The following is a 21885-nucleotide window of genomic DNA, read 5'->3' as shown; positions in this document are numbered from 1 at the left end:
GTCAGAATTAGATGTTTAATTTTCCCCCTGGAGTAAGAACGTACCCCACTCACCACCCCATTGCATACAAAGCAGGGGATTGGTTGCACGGGTCATTACCCAGGGTGCAATACAGCAGGAAGCTGGTGCAGTCTGTGTACATATGTTCATCACCACATGGTCATATTTGTTAGGGAGGCCGGAAAAATCTATAGTCCTTGTACAGTGCAGGTCAGTGACAATTTGTGACAAAATGAGAGGAGCTCTTTGCACCTTCAACAACTTCAACAGTGTTGTGATTAATCAAAACCCTTCATTATTCATCTACCACCACAGTGCTTAGAGGCCAATCAGGGCAAGACATATTCTATCTAAAGCTAGAAAGAAATACTTCAAAGAGTAAATATAGTCAGTTTTGATAAAAGCTTATTTGCTGTTTTCCTCGCGCTGGGACTGCACGGCTTATAAGGCGCGTCCCCCCGGGTGGCGAATGGGGAGTTACACCGTATGGTGTAGTGGACCAACGCAGTCTAAGGGAAGGACACCCTGACAGAAAACCACCGGCCCTCCAAGCTTGGGGGGTTGGGCAGAAGGCTAACAACCTACTCCCGGAAAACAAGCCTGGTACAGAAACAACGGACATCATATTGCAAGACGACGCCACCCAAAAACAACCTGGCGGCGAATGGTGGAACTGGAATGTAACCGTGCAGGCTGGAACACGTGGAATACAGCACGACGTGCAGCTGCAAACCGAACCCAGTGGAGGAGTGATGTCCGAGCCTTGTGTGCCTCCTGGCACGGAGAGAATTAACTTAACTAACTATTTGCTGTCTTTCCAAGAGTTAGATGACAAGATTGACAACACTTTTATGTCTGTACTGTAAATATACTACTTTACATCCAGGGGACGGTTAGCTTAGCTCAGCTTAGCCAGAGACCAGAAGCAGCACCATTTCTTGGCCGACACAGAGGCCATTTATAGCAATGTATAATCTTACTGGTCGCTGGTGGTAACGTCTACATTTACTGTACGGACATGAGAGTGGTATCAATCTTCTCATCCAAGTGTCGGCAAGGAACTGAATGAGCATATTTCCCTAAATCTGGAACACTTCCTTTACATTTTGGTAGATTCCGCGGGAGGTCTTATCACTTTGAGCGCAGACTGGAACATTATGCTGTCAGGCGTGGAGAAAGTTCTGCATTTTGTGGATCCATTGGGGAGAAATTCAGTAATTTGCTAGGAGGCATGACAAGGCCATTGCTCTGTGTCAGGGTATTGAACGATGACAGCAGTGCTAGCAGAAATCGCTGCCATCCTATTCCTATGGATCCTGGCGCTCATTCATTACACCGCCTATGGGCATCTACAGGGATGAGAGGAGGCACATACACCCACTAATTACTTTCTTAAGCGTTTGCGTTAATGCCAGGTGCATCCTGCTGATACAAACCACAGTGTTTATCACCAGTAATGGCCTCTGTGAGAGTGAGAGAGAGAGAGAGAGAGAGAGAGAGAGAAAGGAGAATAGAGGAAGGGAAGAAGAGAAGGAAGATGAAGAGGGTGGATAGAAATGAAGCGCGTTTCTTGATGAGGAACTAGACAGTGGTCCTTCTATTTTGCCTGCTCTCTGGTTCACTCTGTGGGGAAGAGGCAGAGACAATGATTGAGTTTATCATGGAGACAATAACACTGTCACACATTTTCTGTAGCGGCACGCTGCATCCTCTATCATCTATCATTAAATATCACATTAAGTTCCTGCAGCCAACCACAACCACAGAGCTGGTAGGAAAAGACCCTCTCTCCCTCCTCCACCGTTTTACATTAGGTGCCCTCATGTCATTTACTATAGTATGACTGCTGTAGTGCCATGCTGGAGGGGGGGGGGGCAGCAGATGCTTACCACTAGATTATGAACCTTTTTTAACCTTTCATTTATAAAATGTACCCATTTTAGCTCAATAGTATAACGTCATGATATGGAGTCTATCAGAGCAAATAATATTCTCATGTAAAACAAAATGTACTAACTGAGCCTTTCTTTTTTTTTGTTTTTTAAGTCTGTTGTTGGCCTCAGGTAATGACCAAATTATTTAAGCCTAGTTATGGAAATACATAAAAGTCATTGTAGTTTGTTTTAGGCAAGCTTAGGGGAATTGGATCCTTATATTTAATTGCAAACTGCACAAACAATACCTTCCTACAAAGCTATGTTTATGCATGAATAGGTCCTGAGCATGTGTGTGTGTGTGTTTCAGGCCTGTGTAGTGATTTCTAACAACAACAGAGTGTAAATTGAAATTTTCCCATAAACAGTGTACATTTAATAGATTATTTAATTAATATTTAATTTATATCAAATAGCAAAAAAAGACAAAAATTAGGTTTATGTTGAATTCAGAGTAAAATATATCTAAGATCCAAGTATCAGGAGTAAAACGCTGCAAAGTGGGTACACATTAGAGTCTTCATAAGGTCATCATAGGGTGTAATTATAAATATAGTCAAAAACAACAATGAATCATCCAGTTCCCATGTAACCTAAGCACACCAAGGTATTTATAAACACAGATAAGGTATCATATTCCCAAAGCAAAACTGTTTTTAGTTATTTAGTTATGTTTAAATTATTTACAGGAAATGATATTTGATATTTCTTTGTCAGCCCTTGTTTGGTCAGAATGTAGAATTTAGGTTTGGTTATACAAGTTAGTAACACGCCTGTTATTGGTAGAAGAGGACACAGTGCTCTTTGTATTACCCCATGGTTCGGACTGTTTGTTTTGAATCTTTTTAGAGGCTTGGTGATGTACAACTATAAAGAAAAGTCTGAATAACGGAAGTCAATTGCGGCAGAATTTTGTTTCGTTTATTCATATTTCCTGATCCCGTAGAATAATTTTATTTAGCGACATAAGCCCTGTTGGCGACACTGCTGCTCTCATATAGATTATTCTACAGGTTATAAAAGCAGTCATTGCCAATGAATGTCCCTCACCCCTTATATTTTTCTCTTCCTTGTTTCCCCATCTCTAGTTTCCCTTTACTCCTCTCTCCTTTGTTCCCTCCCTGAACCCCCAGAGGGTCACAGGATATTTAATAAAACTGCATGTGCTGGGAAACAATGAAACAAATAGAGACATCTAGCCAGATACCGTTGGTTATTATTTGCACTGTGTGTGTGTGTGTGTGTGTACACTGCATCCATGTTCCCCAGAGACAGTAAATCTAAACAGTCATATAGGGGTTGCCTTGTGCCATCAGGAGCAGTAAAGGTCTCTATAACAATACCTTTTCCACCCACCTCCATCACACAAGTCTCTATTGCTTTGATTTACTGATTGGAATGGAATGGCAGAGTAAGGTAAGTTTAGACATCTACATTACAGCTTCCTCTGCTTTGCGTCAGAAATAAAGTAAAGGAAGGAAGGGAGAGAGAGAGAGGAATAGAGAGAATAGGAAATGGACAGAGGAGAGAGATGGGAAAAGAGAGATGGAGAAGAAGCAGAGAAACATTCCTGGAGCTCTCTGCTCACTTTCTTTTTAAAGTTCTCCTTTCAGAGAGAACAGACAACGAGGTTGAGAGGAGGGGCAGAAATGATATCAGAGGGTGAATGTGTCCCATTTAACATGTACATAATAAGGCAGAACAGATTACCTGCTCCCTCTCTCTCACTGTCTGTGTCCCTCCTCAAGGTGTCCCTATATCATTTAATACAATCCTTTCTTTCATGCCCCCCCCCCCCCCCCCCCCCCCCCCCCCCCCCCGCTGCACAAGTCAGCACATTTCCATGGAGGGGACATATTCTGAGGTTTATGGCTATGGCTACATCCTTCAAAGGACATATTGACTGCAAGCTGGGGGACGTATTGAGATCGATGTTGGGATTTTCATACAATATGCATGTGTTATGCCAATAGACTGAGCGAGGAACACTGTCAGTACATTTTTCAAACCAACACATATTGACCATGACCACCATCTGCTATAACAATGTAGAGCAATGACATTCATAGATCTCTGTTAAGGGAACAACATGCTTCAATAGTTGAACAAAGTGTCAGACACATCTGGGAACATGTACGTTCATCTGTCATAATTTAAGATACATTATAACTTCAAAGAAAGACAGACCCACGGATATACAAAGGAGTGGCCGAAGGGACATGCAGACGTACAGACAAACAAACAGCGTCCATTCAATGTCCACTGTAAAAAGCTTCACTCCAACTACAGACGCACAGCTTCCTTCCTCTGGATATACATGTAATTGCTACAACCAGCTAAAAAAAATGAGACAAGATAAATAAAAGTAAGTGGTTTCTATCATTGATGAATAGGATGTGTGTTTGTCTAAGGCTTGATGTTATTGGAAAACTTTCCATACAAGTGCTAAAACAATACTTTAAGGTTTGGTACCAATAACCAAACCATACTTTCTTTACTATTTTGTTATTTTTTATGAAGTTTTAGTCGTAGTTTTAGTTGCTCCTGATGATGGTAGATCTATTCCTCCATAAAACACTCTGAAATTGGCAACCTAATCAAACTTGATTAAAGAATAGATCACACACAGTTTGTTTAGTACTAAAAAAAATTCTACGGTCTAATACCCTTCTATACTGACTCTACCCTATAGAGCTTTTGTCAGAAACAAAGGAATCTAAAGTATATTTATCTTTAACAATAAGCAAGCAAGCAACCCTGTTCAAGAAGAAGACATCTGATTCATTCCATCATGATTAAAAAAAACCAAAAAAAAGGTAGAAGTCTGATTTGGTCAGATTTCACACATGTTGCCAGTATGTATCTCCCCCAACCTCTAATTGATGTTCTTTCACCCACACACACTGTAGCTTCATCGACAGTATGGATTACCCTTGCCTGCCACCAGATTGAGTTCCCAATCACCACATTCTCTATTTATCATCATTTGGGTCCACTTAGGGGTTAATAGGGTTAAGGGGTTGGTGCCGGTTCCCCCTTTAAAAGCCCTCATGTTCTCTCTAGTTAAGGCAGGCGTCAGTACCGAGGGGGGTAAATAAATACAAATGATCCAGTTAAGGAGAAAAATGACACACATTTCGCTCACGCTGCTTTTTAAAAGCGGACCTGAGTGACCCCCTGCAGTGAAATCCATCAGCATGGATAGGAGATTGAATGAGAGAGAGACGGAGGGGGGGGGGGAGAGAGAGAGAGAGAGAGAGAGAGAGAGAGAGAGAGAGAGAGAGAGAGGGAGAGAGAGGAAAGGACAGAAAAAGAGAAAATCAAGAAATGCGTTGGGGATAAATAACTGCCAAATAATGGAGAGAGAGAAAGAGAGAGAGAGTGTATGAGGGAGCGAGGGAGTAAAAAGCAGACAATAATAAAGAGGGAGTGAGTGAGACGGATTTAAATTAAGACAGAAAACACAATCCGTAAGTGAGCAGTGAGGGAGACAAAGAAGGATGAGTGGAGAAAAAAGGGAGTGTATTGTATGTCCTTCCTGACCCTTCTTTTTACACTCGTCCATGGCACTTGGTCTCTGACCTCGAGCAGAAGAAGATGGACATGTATTGAAATATGCAGCTGAAAGATGTTTACCGATACCCAAAGACAACTTGAAATTAAAACAATCATCCATGCTACATCTACATGCTGTTACATCATCAATGTCACTGTGTTGTTCACAAAAATACAAAAAATACAGAAAAGCAATAAAAGCTTTGAGTGGGTTTCTCGACCATATCCAATGCAACAAAGTCACTAAATAGGCCACTAAAAGGTGTGTATGTGCATTGGGTGTTTGTGTGTGTGCGCCCACGCAGGTGCCTGGGATTGTGTGTGCTTTTTACAGCCAACACAGCGAGGCTCTTAAGGCCGAAAGAAGAGCTTTTAAAGCAGTTATTGACTTCTGTCTCCTCAGCTGACCACCATCTTGGCCCTGCACCCGTTGCCTAGATACAGAATTGCGGTTCACCCTCACCTGACAGAGGGGTCAGAGCACTGCTCAGTCGGTCCTGACTCGCTGATGACTACTTCAGAGAAAAAACCCTCTGAAGTGCTTTGTGATAACTTTCCTGCAAAATTACTTCCAGTCATTTTTGGTAATTAAAAGTTCTGTTTACCGCAATTAAACATCAATAAATTATCACTTCACTAATTTTGGGACATCAGAACTATTCCTTTAAACAAACAGGAGCAATGCCAAGAAAATGCTAAGCCTCGACACCTTATTTACATTTTGTAGCAGCACGGTGGATTAAGCAGGAAACCTGATGGATTTCCTCCACCGTATTTATCCTCCTCAGTAATGTGAACGATTAAACAAATGCACAAATGCAATAGTCCTGCAATGCTTTAGTACAGGGCTATGTGTTGGATAGCATTTGAGTTCACGCGGTCTCCTGATTTTGTGTCCACAACATTTAGGACAAGAGGATTTTGTAGAGAGTAAAGGAAATGTGATCATAAACTTAAGTGAAACTACTGGCAATAAACTTGACCATCGTGTTTGTTTACTGCAATTAATTCATAATTAAAATTAAGTATCAGAATTCAACTGACAATAGCACCTTTTTTTTTTTTTTTTTTAATGCTGCACTGAAAACTTAACATGCGGCAACTCCATTGCTAAAGAGAGTGCTGGTAATATTGGGCAGTGCGTTGATGTAGATAAGATGTTTATTTTGTTGATTGCAAACTGTTTGGGGTTAAAAGGGAACAAGGAATGAGTGGGATCTACTTTCCACCCACATCATTTGGAGGAGAGACAGACAGGTGTGGTTTCCGATGTACCGATGCAGTACAGAACACCAGTGTTATGAAGAAAAACAACGAGCCATTTTACATTTACAACAAGTTTTGCTCCACGCCTCCTCATTTCACCTTAGTGTGAGTGTGCGTAGAGACGACGCAAGGACGGCGGCTGCTGTTATTGTCAACCGGATTAAATTAAAAAAAGATTTAGTCAAAAGAGCTAAAAAATAAACAACGGACAAAAGGAAGGAGTGAGTGTGCAGCCTGGGGGAGGAGAGGAGTGACAGTAAAGTGACAGATTAAAATTAGATTTTATTCTCTATGGCCGACTTGTATGGGGGGGGGGCAAAAAATGCTTGGCTTAGACACAAAAGTGTGAAAATACACTGCCTTTTATGATCTTATCGCGAATGTCACCATAAGAATCCAAGTTTTTGAGAACTAAGAAGAGAGATGGAGACATAAGAGATGATGGTCTCAATCCTTCAGTATTACACAGCCTTGTCAGATCCACCCATTCACCAATAAAAGATGTCCCTGTTCCCTCTCAAATCTGCAGGGACCCTGCACAAACAAAGTGACTAGCTTCAACAAAGAAGCCCAAAGCCCCACCAAAGGTTAGCACTGACAGGAGGTTTAGGACCACTATGCCACTGTTCTTTCATTCTACATTCCATCTTTGCGCATAATCTCACATCTATCATTTTCCGCCATGCCTGTCATCCTACATTTCAAACTAAATCCCCATTGGGTCACTGCCGCCCGTCGAGACACTGCACGTACACACACCAAAGCACATATTTCATATTTTTTTTTTAAAATTTGTTTACCCTTTACGGCTATTTTGGGGTTTTACAAATATTTAACCAGTGATGACATATAACATATAACAAATAAAATGTTTTCAAATGTTTTCATTTCTGAAAAGCAACAGTTTAGGACAGAGAAGTTTTTTGCTCATCAGCAATGATATGTGAGCTCTCTCTTTTTCATTCATCCTCACATACATAGGCGCACACACACATTTGCACTCTTACATACATGTGGTGCAGTAAAGGTCACACATTCCGTGCTGGACAGTGTGATAGTACATCAGACTTGGATAAACAGCTAGTGGTGAAAGTGGCAGGATATAAATCAGGTGCAGGGAGAGATAGCTTCCTTTCCACAGGCAACTTGGAACTCTTATCTGCAGTCAGTGTCATGAGGAAAGTGAATAAAAGCTTTGGTTTGTGTGTGTGTGTGTCTTTGTGTTTCTAATATACTGTAGGATTACACTATTTGTTACATGTTGGGCATATTAACATATATTAAGAAGAGCTGTACATAAAATGTTTTGTCTAAGTCTCTGAGAGCAGGCTGACACCCTGCAGTTTATGATTCATGGCAACAATTTCAGACACTAGAGGGGCCGTTTGTGCAGAATTTGTTCATACCCACTTCAGACATTGTTTCTTACTCCGCTTTGTGGGGGAAAACAATAAAACTATTAAAGTATTTACATTGTCATGGGACTAGTTTTTGAAGCATCAAGTAGAAATTAGATGGGTTTTATAATAGTCATAATACAAAATATAACTATAGCTGTGATAAAGTGTGAAAGAATAGTATGCGTAAATCTTCGCGCGTGTGTTGTGGATGTAATGAGGTCACAGTGATGCAGTAGCGTTTTGGTTGGGAGAGCTCCATCATGGCGGGATTACTGCAGGAGAACGGCAGGAAACAGCTGTACTGCTCACATAAAACACACACACACACACACACACACACACACACACGCGGACACGGACACGGACACGGACACACACACACACACACCCCTTGAGTACCTACCTCTCACACTTAAATTTATTTATTTCAACATAGTGAAGAACAATGGCCAGACTGTAGCCGTGCAATAAATGGAACACATACACTCTGGATAATTGCGGAAGTCTATTTGTAAACTATGTGGTTAACTTGTGTATAGCTCATACCCTAATCAAACTAAACTCACCCAAAGAGAAACGACTGCTACTGATACCAGAGAGAGACATTGAAGAGAGTGACACAGGAGTGCAATTTTCATCTTAGTGTCATTTAGCTGAATTGCTTTTTTAATACCAAGAATGTCTATTCCCGATCCAATCACTTGTTCTCCCGATCATGTTTCAAATTAGAGTAATTATGTCCCATGTTGACTATTACAGAGCATCAACCCCAAAAATCCTGCATAAGAACAGGTGCTGCATATAGCTATGACACATACTTTCCTTACAAATCCCATTCACTCTCGAGACTTGATTTTCCTGATCTAAACAGAAAACAAAAATCCAACAAATTCCCAACTGATGACATTATATGGTAAACACATACCACCCAAAAGCACTAATAAAAACTCCCAAAAGCATATATACAGATGTTATAACCCTTGACAGGCAGTCTACTCTGACCCCATACATCTTCTTCTCCACTATAATAAACTAATATCAGTAATACACTAATCAATCCCTGGAGTACTATCACTCTCTTTACAATGGCACTGACATGAGCTCTAGCGGAAAAATAAAGACATTCTAATAAAAAAGATGTCATCTCCTACACTTAATAACATCCTTACATTAACATATCAAATGGTAATTCCATCAAGTATGGATACGGCTCTGGCTTTTTCTTTTCTTTTTATCTCTGGGGGACATTTTCAACTCTGAGGAAATCAAAAGCCTGTGTCAGACAAAAAATATTTTCTGCTATTATTTAACACAGGACAGATAGAATCTTTTCTCTGTTGGGTCTTTGTCATAAGAGAGAAAGAGAGAGATAGGGAGAAAGAGCTTTGAGGAAACACACACATTATGTTCACAAAAGATATTCAACATATGAGTGCATACAAACATACACCATCACACATGAACTCACACATATAAACAAAGATGGGCCAAACACGCCCTGTTAAATCCAATTAACCCTCTGCTCTGATCCTCGCAATGCATCCCTGCCCCTGTCTTGTAACACCAGACCTTCCCGCCATTTCATTAGAACACACACACACAGATACTCCCCCCTCCTCTACCTTTCCACAATTGTAATCCAGTCACAACCCTGCTAATGCACCTCCTATAATCCAATCAGCCAATCACTGCTCTTCATGGAAAGGGCTGTATCACATGACTAACCGCACGTTAGCCCAACGTTCGCTTGCAGTTAGCACTGTCATTTGGCACTAATGTTATTCCAGTGTTTTTTTCCTTTCTTTAATGTGATTTGGTGAAGTCTCAGCTCCAGCTTCCACAAGTCTAGCGCTAAAACCCCGGTGGACTAGGCTAATCAGTTTCCAGCATTTCTGAGGGAGACAATGATCCCAGTGTTAGCGTTGGCTAATGACAAGCTAACACAATTAGCCTAGCCTCCCTAGAGGAGAGCTTAGAGCCAGGGGCCATTCTTGCCCCACCTCCTACAGGCTCCTCATCCACTTTTCCTACATTACTATGGAGCCTAATGGCCCCCTATTAAGAAGACAGATGGAACACGGACGTGGAGGGATTCTGCATCTTCTGGAGTTACATATATGTGCTACATCCATGACTGAGTGGATGTTTAATATTGCCTTCTCTGTTAATAACTTCAATGAAGTAAACATTCTCAACTATTCAAAACTATTTGAAAGCCATGGTCTTTTCTGCAGCACAAAGGAGTTATCTTATCATTGTGTCTTGATTGTGTCTTGATGTGGCTACCTATGTTATAAAACTGCTACAAATCATTTGATAATTCAGTTTGATCCAGGTCTGGTTGAAGATAAAGTTTTACAGAATAAAATAAAATCATTAACACCAAAAAATTAAAAGAGCACAAGAAAGTAAACCATTATCAACATGTGATCAGGTTTATCAGTAAAACAGATCATCAACATCAACTAATGGGTTGGGCTAATGTGATACTGATTGAAAGTCATAGCTTGAATGGGGCTAGCATAATTTAATAATGCACTCACTGGTCCACATGGACTTCTTATTTTCAGTGAATGCATCATTTTAGATAACACACATGAAGCCTACCAAAGACAATTAAATAAATACATACTAGGCATTAGATCAGGGAAAAATGAAAGAAGAAGAAAGCAACAATGAAAGTATTATTTTGGGAAGTAAATGTACAGAATGGGTTGACCCTTAAACCGGTCAGTGAGTGACAGCCTTTGATCTACTTTGGATTGACAGTGTCTAAACTTACTTAAACTTGGCATTCACTTGGTCAGCAGCTTTATGGTAGTTCTCTGATGTGACCTTGTAGAACTGAGCACTCTGCAGAGAGACAAAGAGAAAAACCAGTAAGTGAGATAAATGCATTGAAATGTGATTGTAATCTCTCATCCAAAAAAACTTCATCCAATTTATTCACATCTTTCCTGATTTCCGGTTAAAGCTACTTATGTAAAAGGAAACATATCAGCAAAATGACGACTCATAACATTTCAGTTTTGATGTTGTCATACCTACAGTCCAGCCTGCACAGTCCCGCCTCATCCACCATCACCCAAACTCCATTAAAACTTTATGCAGAGATACTATCATAGGTCTATTACTAGTTGGGTTTATTGTGATTCATAATGTGTATAGATTGGATTACATGGATGAATTCCACAATGGTCAAAAATACCGGCACATAAAGTATTGCACATTTTATTTTTTGTTCGTGTAAATGTGCACCACACGTTTGCCTCTCTGTGTGAAAGTGTGAATTATGGGTATTTGTGTTTGTGCTTGTCCTGTCACAAATGGCCGCAGTAATAACAGGCAGCAATCGTGTAAAGTCAGAGGGTCGCTAGTGAACAATGTACAGCCCACCAGTCAGAATCCCACAGTGACCCATAGCAAATGAACCAATAACAGGACCCCTCAACCTGAATTATCTCCTCATACACGGCCATAAAACATAGCTCCTACACCATTTATACTACTAGAGGAAGAACTGTTTTCTCAGCCCTAAGTCGCTGTTATGCACATTTATGATCAAATGGTGAGATGTTGTAAAGTATGATGGATGGCTTATTGAGTCATATAAGGTTTGATCCAGGGGCAAAACAGGTAATGCCTTCCTCTTAAGTACTCTGCTTAAATAAATAAAAAACATAGTTTAAATGTGCCATTCATTGTTGGGGTTATGTTGAGCTACCCAATCTTCACACTCAATACTGTATGATGTGGTGCTGGGTTAAAGATCTCTCAGACTGTATTAAGCCTAAATAGTAAGCAGACTTTTACAAGGTTTCAAAAAAATAATCATGCATTCAGAAAAAAAGGCATTTGATTTAGTGCAGAGCAAGCTAGTCTTGCAATTTGGTTCTGGAGAAGTTTTAAACAAGCCTTTTTTGAGTCAACAATGGTATTTTAAAAATTAGATCTATCCTGTCTGTACAGTGTTAAAAGAGAAATAATTATCTTTGAGCCGCATAAGCATTAGCCAAGGCCTGACAATAAAAAGCACTCAGAATCGGTGACCATCTAACCCATCAATTTACATTCACTGGAAACCAGGCAATTAAATCATCTTGCATAAATTACAGATACTAGAAATGTGACAAATGTAAGCCTCTTTGTCCTATCGGCCCTGACTTAACCTTCTTGAAGGGAAGACATTCATCATAGTTCAGAAAAGATCAATAGGAATGAACTGTGCTGCTGAAAAGATCAATAGTTGTGTGTTGTAGCGCTAACCGAAGATGGGACATGGCAACACTGACAAAAGATCTGATACAGATTTGAGTCATCTTCCTTTGGATGGACACTGCAGGTTTGCAATGAAGTTATTTACTTAATTACTTAAAAATTATAAAATGATATTTTTTTAAATGCATTTTTAGACTTCTCTTTATAACAACACAAACATAATTAACATAACATAAAAAAACATAATCTATATTTTATATACTTAATGGATAAATAGTCAATGTGTTGAATTGAAACAAAGAACTGCTTTATTCAGATCCATTGCTATGACAAATCAAAATTAATAAGTAACATTTTTTTCTGGGGAAAACAAAATGAGATGTCTCAAGTCCACATGTGTCAAATTTAAATTATTAAAGAGACCCATGTCCCATGAGTAAAAATGAAGTAATTAACAATGAATGAAACAATCCTTACATGTTCAAGGTGCATGTTCAGGGATGAATTTGCAAAAGAGATAAAAAGATCCTGCATGAAATGTATAAAACATTGTAGAGTTGAAAATATAGGGGACCAAATACTTTACCGACCTCCTGCAGTTGTCCCTCAGGCAGACATTAGTTTATATGTCAAACACAATAACAAAGTACACACAAAGTTTAAGAGTTAACTTGTAAGCTTCTGTTGTATATGTGCCCTCTTGGCCTTGAATCAAGTGCTTTTTAGTGTAGACAAAGAAGCTGTCAAGAGCTAAGGAACAAGATTTAAAAGAGAAGCTTATTCTCAGATAAAAAAAAAAACTAAAAGATTTTTGGGGCTGCTAGAGAGGCAAGAGTAAGACTTCTCCTGGGTGCCGAAATATAGCCATTGGAAGAGAAAGAGAGAGCTGTAAAGAGACGGATTTGGGTCTCTGTCTAGAATACTAAATACAAGGTAATAATACCTGCCTAAATGGCAGAGCTAGCACTAATCAGCACACTAATCCACCTAGGAGGACAAAAGGCCATGTGTGACAATGATTGCAGGACCACTTACAATACGGTCATACACACACACAATGTGCGTTCACGCTGACCCTTACGTGCACAAAGAACTAACACGCACAGGGTCATGGGTACATGAGTACACATATCCTGGTGGGTAGATATACACAATGACATGCACTCACAAAAACCCTCAATCACAGAGATTAGAGAAGATGGTATTTTGTGTGATTACTGAGTGGTGTCAAATTGTGATTTATTGTTGTTGCCCCCAACTGATTTAGAGTAAAGCCCTGACCTTTTGTTAGCCCAGAGAGGAGAGACTTTGCTCAGTTTTTTTGAAAATATTTCTCCCTGGACCAATATAAAATCTTTTACTGGGCTGCAAAACACAACCTTGTTTTAAGTCTCACAGAGATATTTTTTGATTGCTGACAAGCCATTCTTTGTAGAAGCCTGAACAGAATTGTGTAGCTACAGTAGAAAACTCTTGTTCTGAAATCTCTGAGTGTTTGTTTATTTTCATTCTCTTTTCTTTATTTGCTTTCCAGTAGCTCATCTGGAGACAAACAAAATGCTGGTGGGGGGTGTCACAGACAAATTAAGTCATTACTGCTAATGCACTGCAGCGATATGGAGAAGATAGAAGCTGCACCCCAACACAGGCTCCAGCTCAATTTAGAAAAAAAAAGCCTCAAATTTTTAATGAATAAAACAAATAACTCCATGTCTTGATGGCTTCTTTCTCTTATCTGTTGCTGAGCAGGAGGGCCAAAATGGGGAGAAACCCCGCCATGGCCAACATTACGGTTCTGCAGAGCTAGAGAGAAAATGAGACTTCTGCTGTGTGACTCAGCCACTAAGGAAAGAAAATAGGCTGGTAAACTTTTATTATGTCTATCCTTCATCCACATCTTTAGTCAAAGGTAACTTAATCAGCCCGCCATCACCTCTAAGCATGTGTTCAGGCAGAACACAAGGCGATTTTTAAAGGTGGTATGGAAAGGAAAGGCGTGATCAGATGCAAATTTGCCCAAGGCGGCATGAGACTCAAGACGCACTCCCACACACAAGGTCGGCCCATTGCTAGATTAGCTTACAGCTAACGTGTGTGCAGTCGGTACATTGGATGAAGAATACACACAAATGTCCGGCAGTCAATTTCGGAAACCAAACACGTTGTGGTTTTAAGGGAGTTACGTGCCAGACTAATTTCTCCGCCAGGCTAAATCGCTTCCTAGAGTCTCTGCTGGTTGCCTGGCAACCTCACCGTTTTGTTTTTTTTAAGGACAAAGCTAGCCTAGCAGTTTCCCCCGTTTCCAGTCTTTGCACTAAGCTGGTTGTAGCCTAATATTTCCCATACAGACATAAGAGTGGTATCAATCTCTCATCTACAGTAGCAAACAGTTGTGCAAGAAATGTCTTTCTTTAAATCATTTTTCTTGAGAACCACTAGATGCTTTATTTAAGTAAAAAATAATGTGGCAATGGAAAGTTAGCTACTGTTTTGGTTAAGTGAAATGTGTTCCTCCCTCAATTTCAATATAAAGCTGTCCAGTACAATACCACCCATAACTATGGCTAGCATTTTACCATTAGTTAAATTAACATCTGTTGCAAAGTTTTAACAGAAAGTAGCCCTATAAGCTGATATTACATTATTATTTTGGCCTGTGGAGCTTTATTGCTGTATGATTTCTTTTTTTTTTTACATAAACAAATGCACCGCTCTGTTGTTGTGAAATCACCATTCCTTGAAAAGACTTTCCATTAAATCCCTGTGAATCCCATCATGCGGCTTTAACAGCAAACAGTCTCCGACACAATAATTCAACACTGCAGCACACTGTCATGTCTTCACTCCGGATTACTTTGTCTCCAGTTATACAACTAGTGGAGCCAGAGAGACTACACTGATCGCTTCATGGTGAAAGAGAAATTCTCAAACGTCTTTACTACTACAATATATCAAGCAAGCAAGACAACTTTTTTATTGTTTACATTTCTAAGACACAACAAGCAAAAATGTACTTAAAATATGAGCTCTAGTCATCAGAGAGAGAGAGAGAGAGAGAGAGAGAGAGAGAGAGTGAAGGCAAAAGACAGGGAAAATGATAGCGAAATGACAGACCGAGGAAGAGATGGAGATACCAAGTGAGAGACAGAGAGATAGAAGCTAATACTGTTTTTGTAATGCTCTTTCCTCTGTATTTCTTCCTATCACAGAACTTTGGAACTTTGCTATGAGATGGCAATTGCTGCAGTGATTGTCCCCTATGGGAGAGCAGAAAAATCCAATTTCATAGATATACAAGGCGAAAAAATACGACCAAAAAAGAAAAGAAAAAAAAGAGATCTGAGAAAGGAGAGATATAGAGAGACAGATGTGGCGAGGAGGGAGGGCTGAAAAGAGACATGGTTGAGAAAAAAAAAAAGAAAAAACAGGGACAAGTTGATTGTTAAATATGAGATTGTTTTACAGCGGGGCAGGTATTGAGTGAAAATGTAATAAATATATAGATATTGTTTTCAGGGGCTATTTGGTAGCTGTGGCCCCAATGAGCAGCAGCAGCAGAGGCAGCAGACTGAGATGCCTCGGAACCTGGTGATGGCCTGTCACTGGAAGCCCCTCTGATGAATGGCCATGTTGGATTGGAACAGACGTGTAATATATATCAGACTTATATTCTCTCTCTCTCTCTCTCTGTTCCTCTTTCTGCTTGTGTGTAAGATGCTCTGGGAATCCTGAGGTAAAGGGAGGATCAAAGGGAGGGTGCAATGCGCTATGGGTGATGATATTAAGCTTGCCGTATACTCCAAGTGACATGACTACAGCCTCGTTTACCGCCCACCAATACACCATCACTTGAAATTGGTCTAAAATATGGGATTGATTCTGGGGTCACATATTTACATATATTTCTTAAAATGATGTAAGTTTATTTATTGTTTGTTCATGAGAGTTTAATATGCAGGCATTATTTACTCCAGGGGTGGCAGTAGCTCAGTCCATAGGGGCTTGGCTTATAAACCTGAGGGTCGGAAGTTCAAGTCCTCGTATGGACAATGTACGGAGTGTGGACTAGTAGCTTGAGAGGTGCCAGTTTACCTCCTGCGTAATGCCAAGGTGCCCTTGACCAAGGCACTAAACCCTAATTGCTCGGGCGCCTTTAATGGGCAGATTTGAACTGATAAAAGTAGCAAATTTTCACATTTGAGCAGCCGGAACCAGAGAAAATTATGTATTTCTTCCCCATCTAAGAATACCTTTAATATACAGTAACAATTTGACCTGAATATGGATACTGTATGTTTGTTGTCCAGCTATTTATGTCTATTTTCATATATACTTGCACGTATGTAAGCTTTGATTGCTTATCTTTATTCAGCTGTCTGTATTTCCAGTAGATTTGCTCTCTATAGTATATGCGTATTGAGCTCCTTCATCTGGAGTGGACGCTATTAACCAAGCGGGAGTTGCAGTGAGTACACAGGAACAGAACATGCCAAAAATGGTGACTTTGTTTAGTATACTGCCGGGCTTCCGTTGGGTAAAAAGAACAGGGAGTGAGGACAGAGCCAAACGGGGCCCTGTGACCAGAAAATGAAAAAGGAGCGCTATTAACACAGTGCAAACAAACTGCACCCCCTATGGAGTCCCAAGCCGCTTGCTGCACAGTAAGACAACATGCAATATGCCCACCATTGATCCTCAGTTACACACAGGATCAAACACAATCTCACAATATGCACACATCAAAACACACACATGGTCGCCACTTCTGTTGTGTTTCGTCTCCACAGGCCATGAATCCTAATAGAATTAGCAAATTGAAATGGTGAGGTTTGTGAGCAAATTTGAAGGACAAAGGGCTTTGGGAATAGAATTAATTTATCATTTAATTGATGTGCCTGAATCAATAAATAAAGCTGTGTGCACACTGTTCAATTTCACAGACCCTTTCTACATCATTCCCTGTTTCTTTTCTTTTTAACCAATCAGTGATGGGTTGTACTGTTTCTCACTAGTTTCTCTCTCTCTCTCTCTCTCTGAATTGTTGACACTTTGATCTAAGGAATATTGACCATTGGCCAATATGGCTGATGGATGGTCAGTGCCTGAAGTCGATAATGCCTGTGTTAGTTGGACTCACGTGTAACATAAGCACTCACATTTGCTCCTATACAGGGCGATGCAGTAGAGGTACACGGGCCAAACATGTAATAATGCAACACCAGCTGAGGAACTAAAAGAGAGAAGCTTAGCTATACTGCTGGACCTCTGAGGTTCATGCGAAACAACAGAGCATGCCTACATCTTATATTATTTCAACATCTTGAGGTCTTTTGCCAAGCCAACAACCTGTTAACGGAAGTAAAAAAAAAAAAAAAAAAAAAAAAAAGGTACAGTTGTTTTCTTTGCAAATGATCAATCACTTATTTCACACCTTCACCTGAGGTCAAGCTCCTCTTCACTACCCAAGCAGAATTGTACAGACCAATGCCCTTCCATAAGTCCACTACCACTCAGTACCCACTGGCTTGGCTGAAGACTTCATCCTCGGTGACGAAATGAAAATGTAAGACCTTTGCTGACCCAAAGGGAGAACTGTCTTGTGTAAAACAACAACAAATTAAATAGTAAAATTATTAAAATTGTGCTGCTTGTTAAGAAGATAAGAAATACTCGTACAAAAGACATGGTTTACACATGTGAATCATTTTACATTGAGGTCCTTTTGAGGACAATAGCTTCCCCCAAGAATATATGAGTGCCTCCCTCTTCCTCAGTGAATATCTGGCTTTGCAATGGTGTGAAACTTCAATTTTGTTTACACTATAGAGAGCATTTGACTTTTTGCTCCCTCCAAAGGGGGGGGAAACTCCTTCCCAGCATGAATGCATCATTTCAAGCACATTAAACTGGGCATTGTATCCTTCTTAAGAAACACTTATGATTTGAAAGCAGCTTGCGGGCATCCTTTTTTAACATCCTTTAACAGGGCATTTGACCCTGGTTGCCTGCCTTGCAGGCCATATCTGGCACCAGCATGGAGCTGCCATTTGAAGTGGGCTAAGCACGACAGCTGACCCTTGTCCCACTCCATAGGACACGGGTTTGAAAAGGACCATCAGGGTAGTGTCATTTTCAGGGGCAGAAGGACACACACGGGTAAGATTATGATGTAACCTTTCATCCTTCAGGTGGAGGCATGGAGGGTGGAAATTTAAAGAAAAAAGAACGCCGGAGAGCAGAAAAAGCAGCAGAGAGACAATTATGGAGAGGCAAAGAACAAGAAAGAGACAGTGATACACACCACACTGGGAAAAGCATGCAGAGTTTAAGTTGTGGGACAATAAAAGAAACAGTGGGGCAGAGGGATGAAGAAAAAGAATACATGTGAGATGTACTTTGGCTGAGCCCAGTGGTGACCAAGCCCACTGTGTATGCTGGTTGAATTGCCTTAACTTGTGTGCACTCTGTACACTGGCGTGCGTGTGTGTCTGCGTGCGCTGCTGTGTATTGATGAGTGCATTACACATTACATAGTGATTATGTTCTTCAAAATAGCAATGATGGAATCTTGCTTGGTGTCTGCATATTGCAGCATTTACTTTTTACCTTGTTGTAAAACGAAACGTTATCTTTTGCTTTCTTTGGAAACTGTATCCTCCATTTTGGGATATTCTAGTTAGTCATGCTTTGGTTTGGTTTGTTCTATTATGTATCTGTTAAATAATGATTGTACTTGTGTGGAGAGCAAAACTATTACGGTAAAATATTAGATAAAGATAATTCAAAGATACATATAAAGGCATATATCAGTATGGTGCAAACAGTTTCTTACCCTTTCCTCCAGCCGGGCCACCTGCTCTCTGTAGAAAGCATCCTGCTTCTTTAGGTCTGCCTCTCTGGCCCCCAGCTGCTTGGCCTGAAAACACACACACGCACGCACGCATGCACACGCACACAGAGAGAGAGAAAGAGAGAGAACCATCACTTATGTGCTCAGTGGAGCACTGCAAATTATATTTAGATGAGGTTTACATGTATGGGAATATGTGCACACGCTGCTTAATGTGTAGAAAATACACCTGTGAGTCTATATGTGTGTGAGACTGATTATGTGTTGGCATGTATTGGATGTGCTTCTTTGTCCTCTTGTTTTCAATCTTCAGCCAAACCACTATCAGTCCAAGAGGATAACATCAGTTCTCAGCGTGAATGAGCACCATGGTCTGACGTATATCTCTACCCAGCGCTACCAATCTCCACTGTCCTCCCCTCTACTGTGACCTTCACTAAACGTACGGCTGACTCTCTGGGTGATATACAAAACAGATAATACCTGGATGTATCAGCTCAAAGAGAGGAAAAAGCAGGCCTTCACATTGGGATAGAGTGGCGGGGACTTAATTCTATATAGTATCAATTTGACTAATTATGATGAGTTTAATGTTCTTAGCAGACATGTCTAAGTGTGGAATTTCTTCTCATCATTTACTTGTCAATGTTTTAAAAAAAGTGTAAAAAGTGTCACTACTGCTAATGAGATCAGAAAATAAGTTTACATTGTCATCTCAAATGTAATTCTAAAATGCATTTGGAATAATAAAGCTGTGCAACAGGGATTAACATAAGGAGTAGCTGCAATATTGTACCTGCAAAAACAATGTAGAATGTTAAAGAACCTGAAAGGGAAAAAGGAATCCTTGGACTCTATCATGCAGAAACACAGAAAACTCTGGAGTCTAGACTTACCTTCCGTCCAATCTCCTGAATAAGGGAAGCATTGAAAGAAAACAAGAAAGGGAAAAAGAGAAAGTGTGTAAAGAGCCACTGATTCATCCATGAACTTCTTCAAAGTGACATTTGGAAAGGTTTAGTATTCAGAGGCTAAGGGTGACTGGCTGCCACACTGTTCTGCTTGAATACTCACACTTCATTCTCTCAATCTCCTCTCACACTGGCATACACCCACACACAAGTGCATACAGTACACATACAATATGTGTATGATATACGGCCATAAAATAGGCTTTTATGTACATACTGTACATGTTACATACTTTCAAACTCAAAGACACACTCTACAAATGGACCATACTGCAGAGGACTGTCCTATGGAAAGCAGCTGCGCAGATAAGCTTTGAAGCCGTTGCTTTGAGCACTACGGGATGTTGAAGGAGACAGAGAGTATGAAGAAAATACAACGTACCGAGGAAAAAAAATTGCATTACCCCATCCAATCTTTACCACACTGATAACCATCTGTGTTTGGCGACTCAGTGCACTGCAGGCGGAGCTGCGTGCTTTATGCATTGTGATGAGGAGTGGTGAGGAGTGTCACCGAGGGGTTGTGATCACATGAGATGAGTGGGGGAAGTTTCAAAGTCAAGGGGATGCTCCAAGCTTTCCACTACACGCAAGACAAAAACCGACCCGCAAATGCACACACACACACACACATATACAATTATATATGTCCCCAGATTCAGATATAGTGAAAAGAAGTAACACTCCACAGCATTTCTTTCTGAAAACACTTAGGAAAGTAACACCTTGAGCTAGTTGCTACTGTCTCTGTTGTCCTCAGCACAAGCTACCTTAACCAGCCTTATTGTTGCAGTCCGACTATTGTCTCCACCGTGTCTCCTTACATGTCTGAAATACTATTGTGTGGCCACTGGGGTACAAAAGCTAAAGCTGGCTGCACTTCATGATGGAATTAAAGTAAACTTAAACCTAAATAGTACCATGAGTGAATGTACCCTGAAGTACACCCCTTGAAAGTATGCTGTCAGTACACTAGAAGTAGCACTATCATGACCTTAAAATGTGTTATTGATGCATTATTGAGGTGCCAAAAAACTGTCTCCCACTAACAGCTCAATTTAAGAGGAAGAGGAGAGGGATGATGGGATGGAGGGAAACACATAGCAAAGCATTGGCAGGGGGTTGTGTACTGTTTCAAGTGTGTCCAAACTCAATGTTACGCTGATAGGTGGCAAATAAAGAAAGAGAGACAAAAAATGCACGTAGATGCAAGGACACAGTGGCTCAGACACTGATCTGAAACGCACACATCAGCACATACACACACCAGCCGGAGCAGCTGTACCCACAGAAAGCGGGTGAAGAGATAAACGTGTGCTGAAGGCGAGACTAAAGGGGTCATTAAAAGAGGAGAGGTTGGGGCAGAAATGTGTGCCCAGGGATTTTATTTTTATTTTGCTCACTTTTGTGTGTCTATGTGTAAGTCTATGCATACGTGCAGTGGTTCATTTGTTCAATTTCCATGCAAGCAGGTTGTCCGTTCTCTTTGAAAATACTCACAGGCCCAGACATACACACTGTGTCAGGATTACTTCTAACTGATTAACCCCATTCAGCAGACTTTAAAGATAATCTAATCATACTAAAGGCCAAACAATGGGACAGACTTCCCCACCGCCCATGCACCTTTTGTTCCCCTAATAAAGAGGCGGTCACGGGTGGAGGAGGAGAGCCGGGGTAGGCCTTGTGGG

The 21885-nt window shown here is 40.5% G+C and overlaps 1 protein-coding gene across 5 annotated transcripts in view; it reads right to left on the bottom strand.

Annotated features, from left to right (window-relative positions):
* Positions 1-21885, bottom strand: part of chchd3a (coiled-coil-helix-coiled-coil-helix domain containing 3a) — a 65735-nt gene that overhangs the window by 5652 nt on the left and 38198 nt on the right. For 3 of the 5 annotated variants that reach the window (XM_034863452.1, XM_034863454.1, XM_034863456.1), the window contains 3 exons: positions 20120-20134; positions 19206-19289; positions 10938-11008 (listed from right to left, as the gene is read on the bottom strand). In XM_034863452.1, the coding sequence (XP_034719343.1) occupies positions 10938-11008; positions 19206-19289; positions 20120-20134 (170 nt within the window). The remainder of the gene's footprint in view (positions 1-10937; positions 11009-19205; positions 19290-20119; positions 20135-21885) is intronic. The other 2 variants (XM_034863453.1, XM_034863455.1) reach the window with 1 other exon arrangement.

The sequence above is a fragment of the Etheostoma cragini genome, chromosome 23 (assembly GCF_013103735.1).
Source record: "Etheostoma cragini isolate CJK2018 chromosome 23, CSU_Ecrag_1.0, whole genome shotgun sequence".
NCBI classification, from domain to species: Eukaryota; Metazoa; Chordata; class Actinopteri; order Perciformes; family Percidae; genus Etheostoma; species Etheostoma cragini.
Note: the sequence above shows the minus strand (reverse complement) of the source record. Positions and strands in the feature narration are given on the sequence as shown.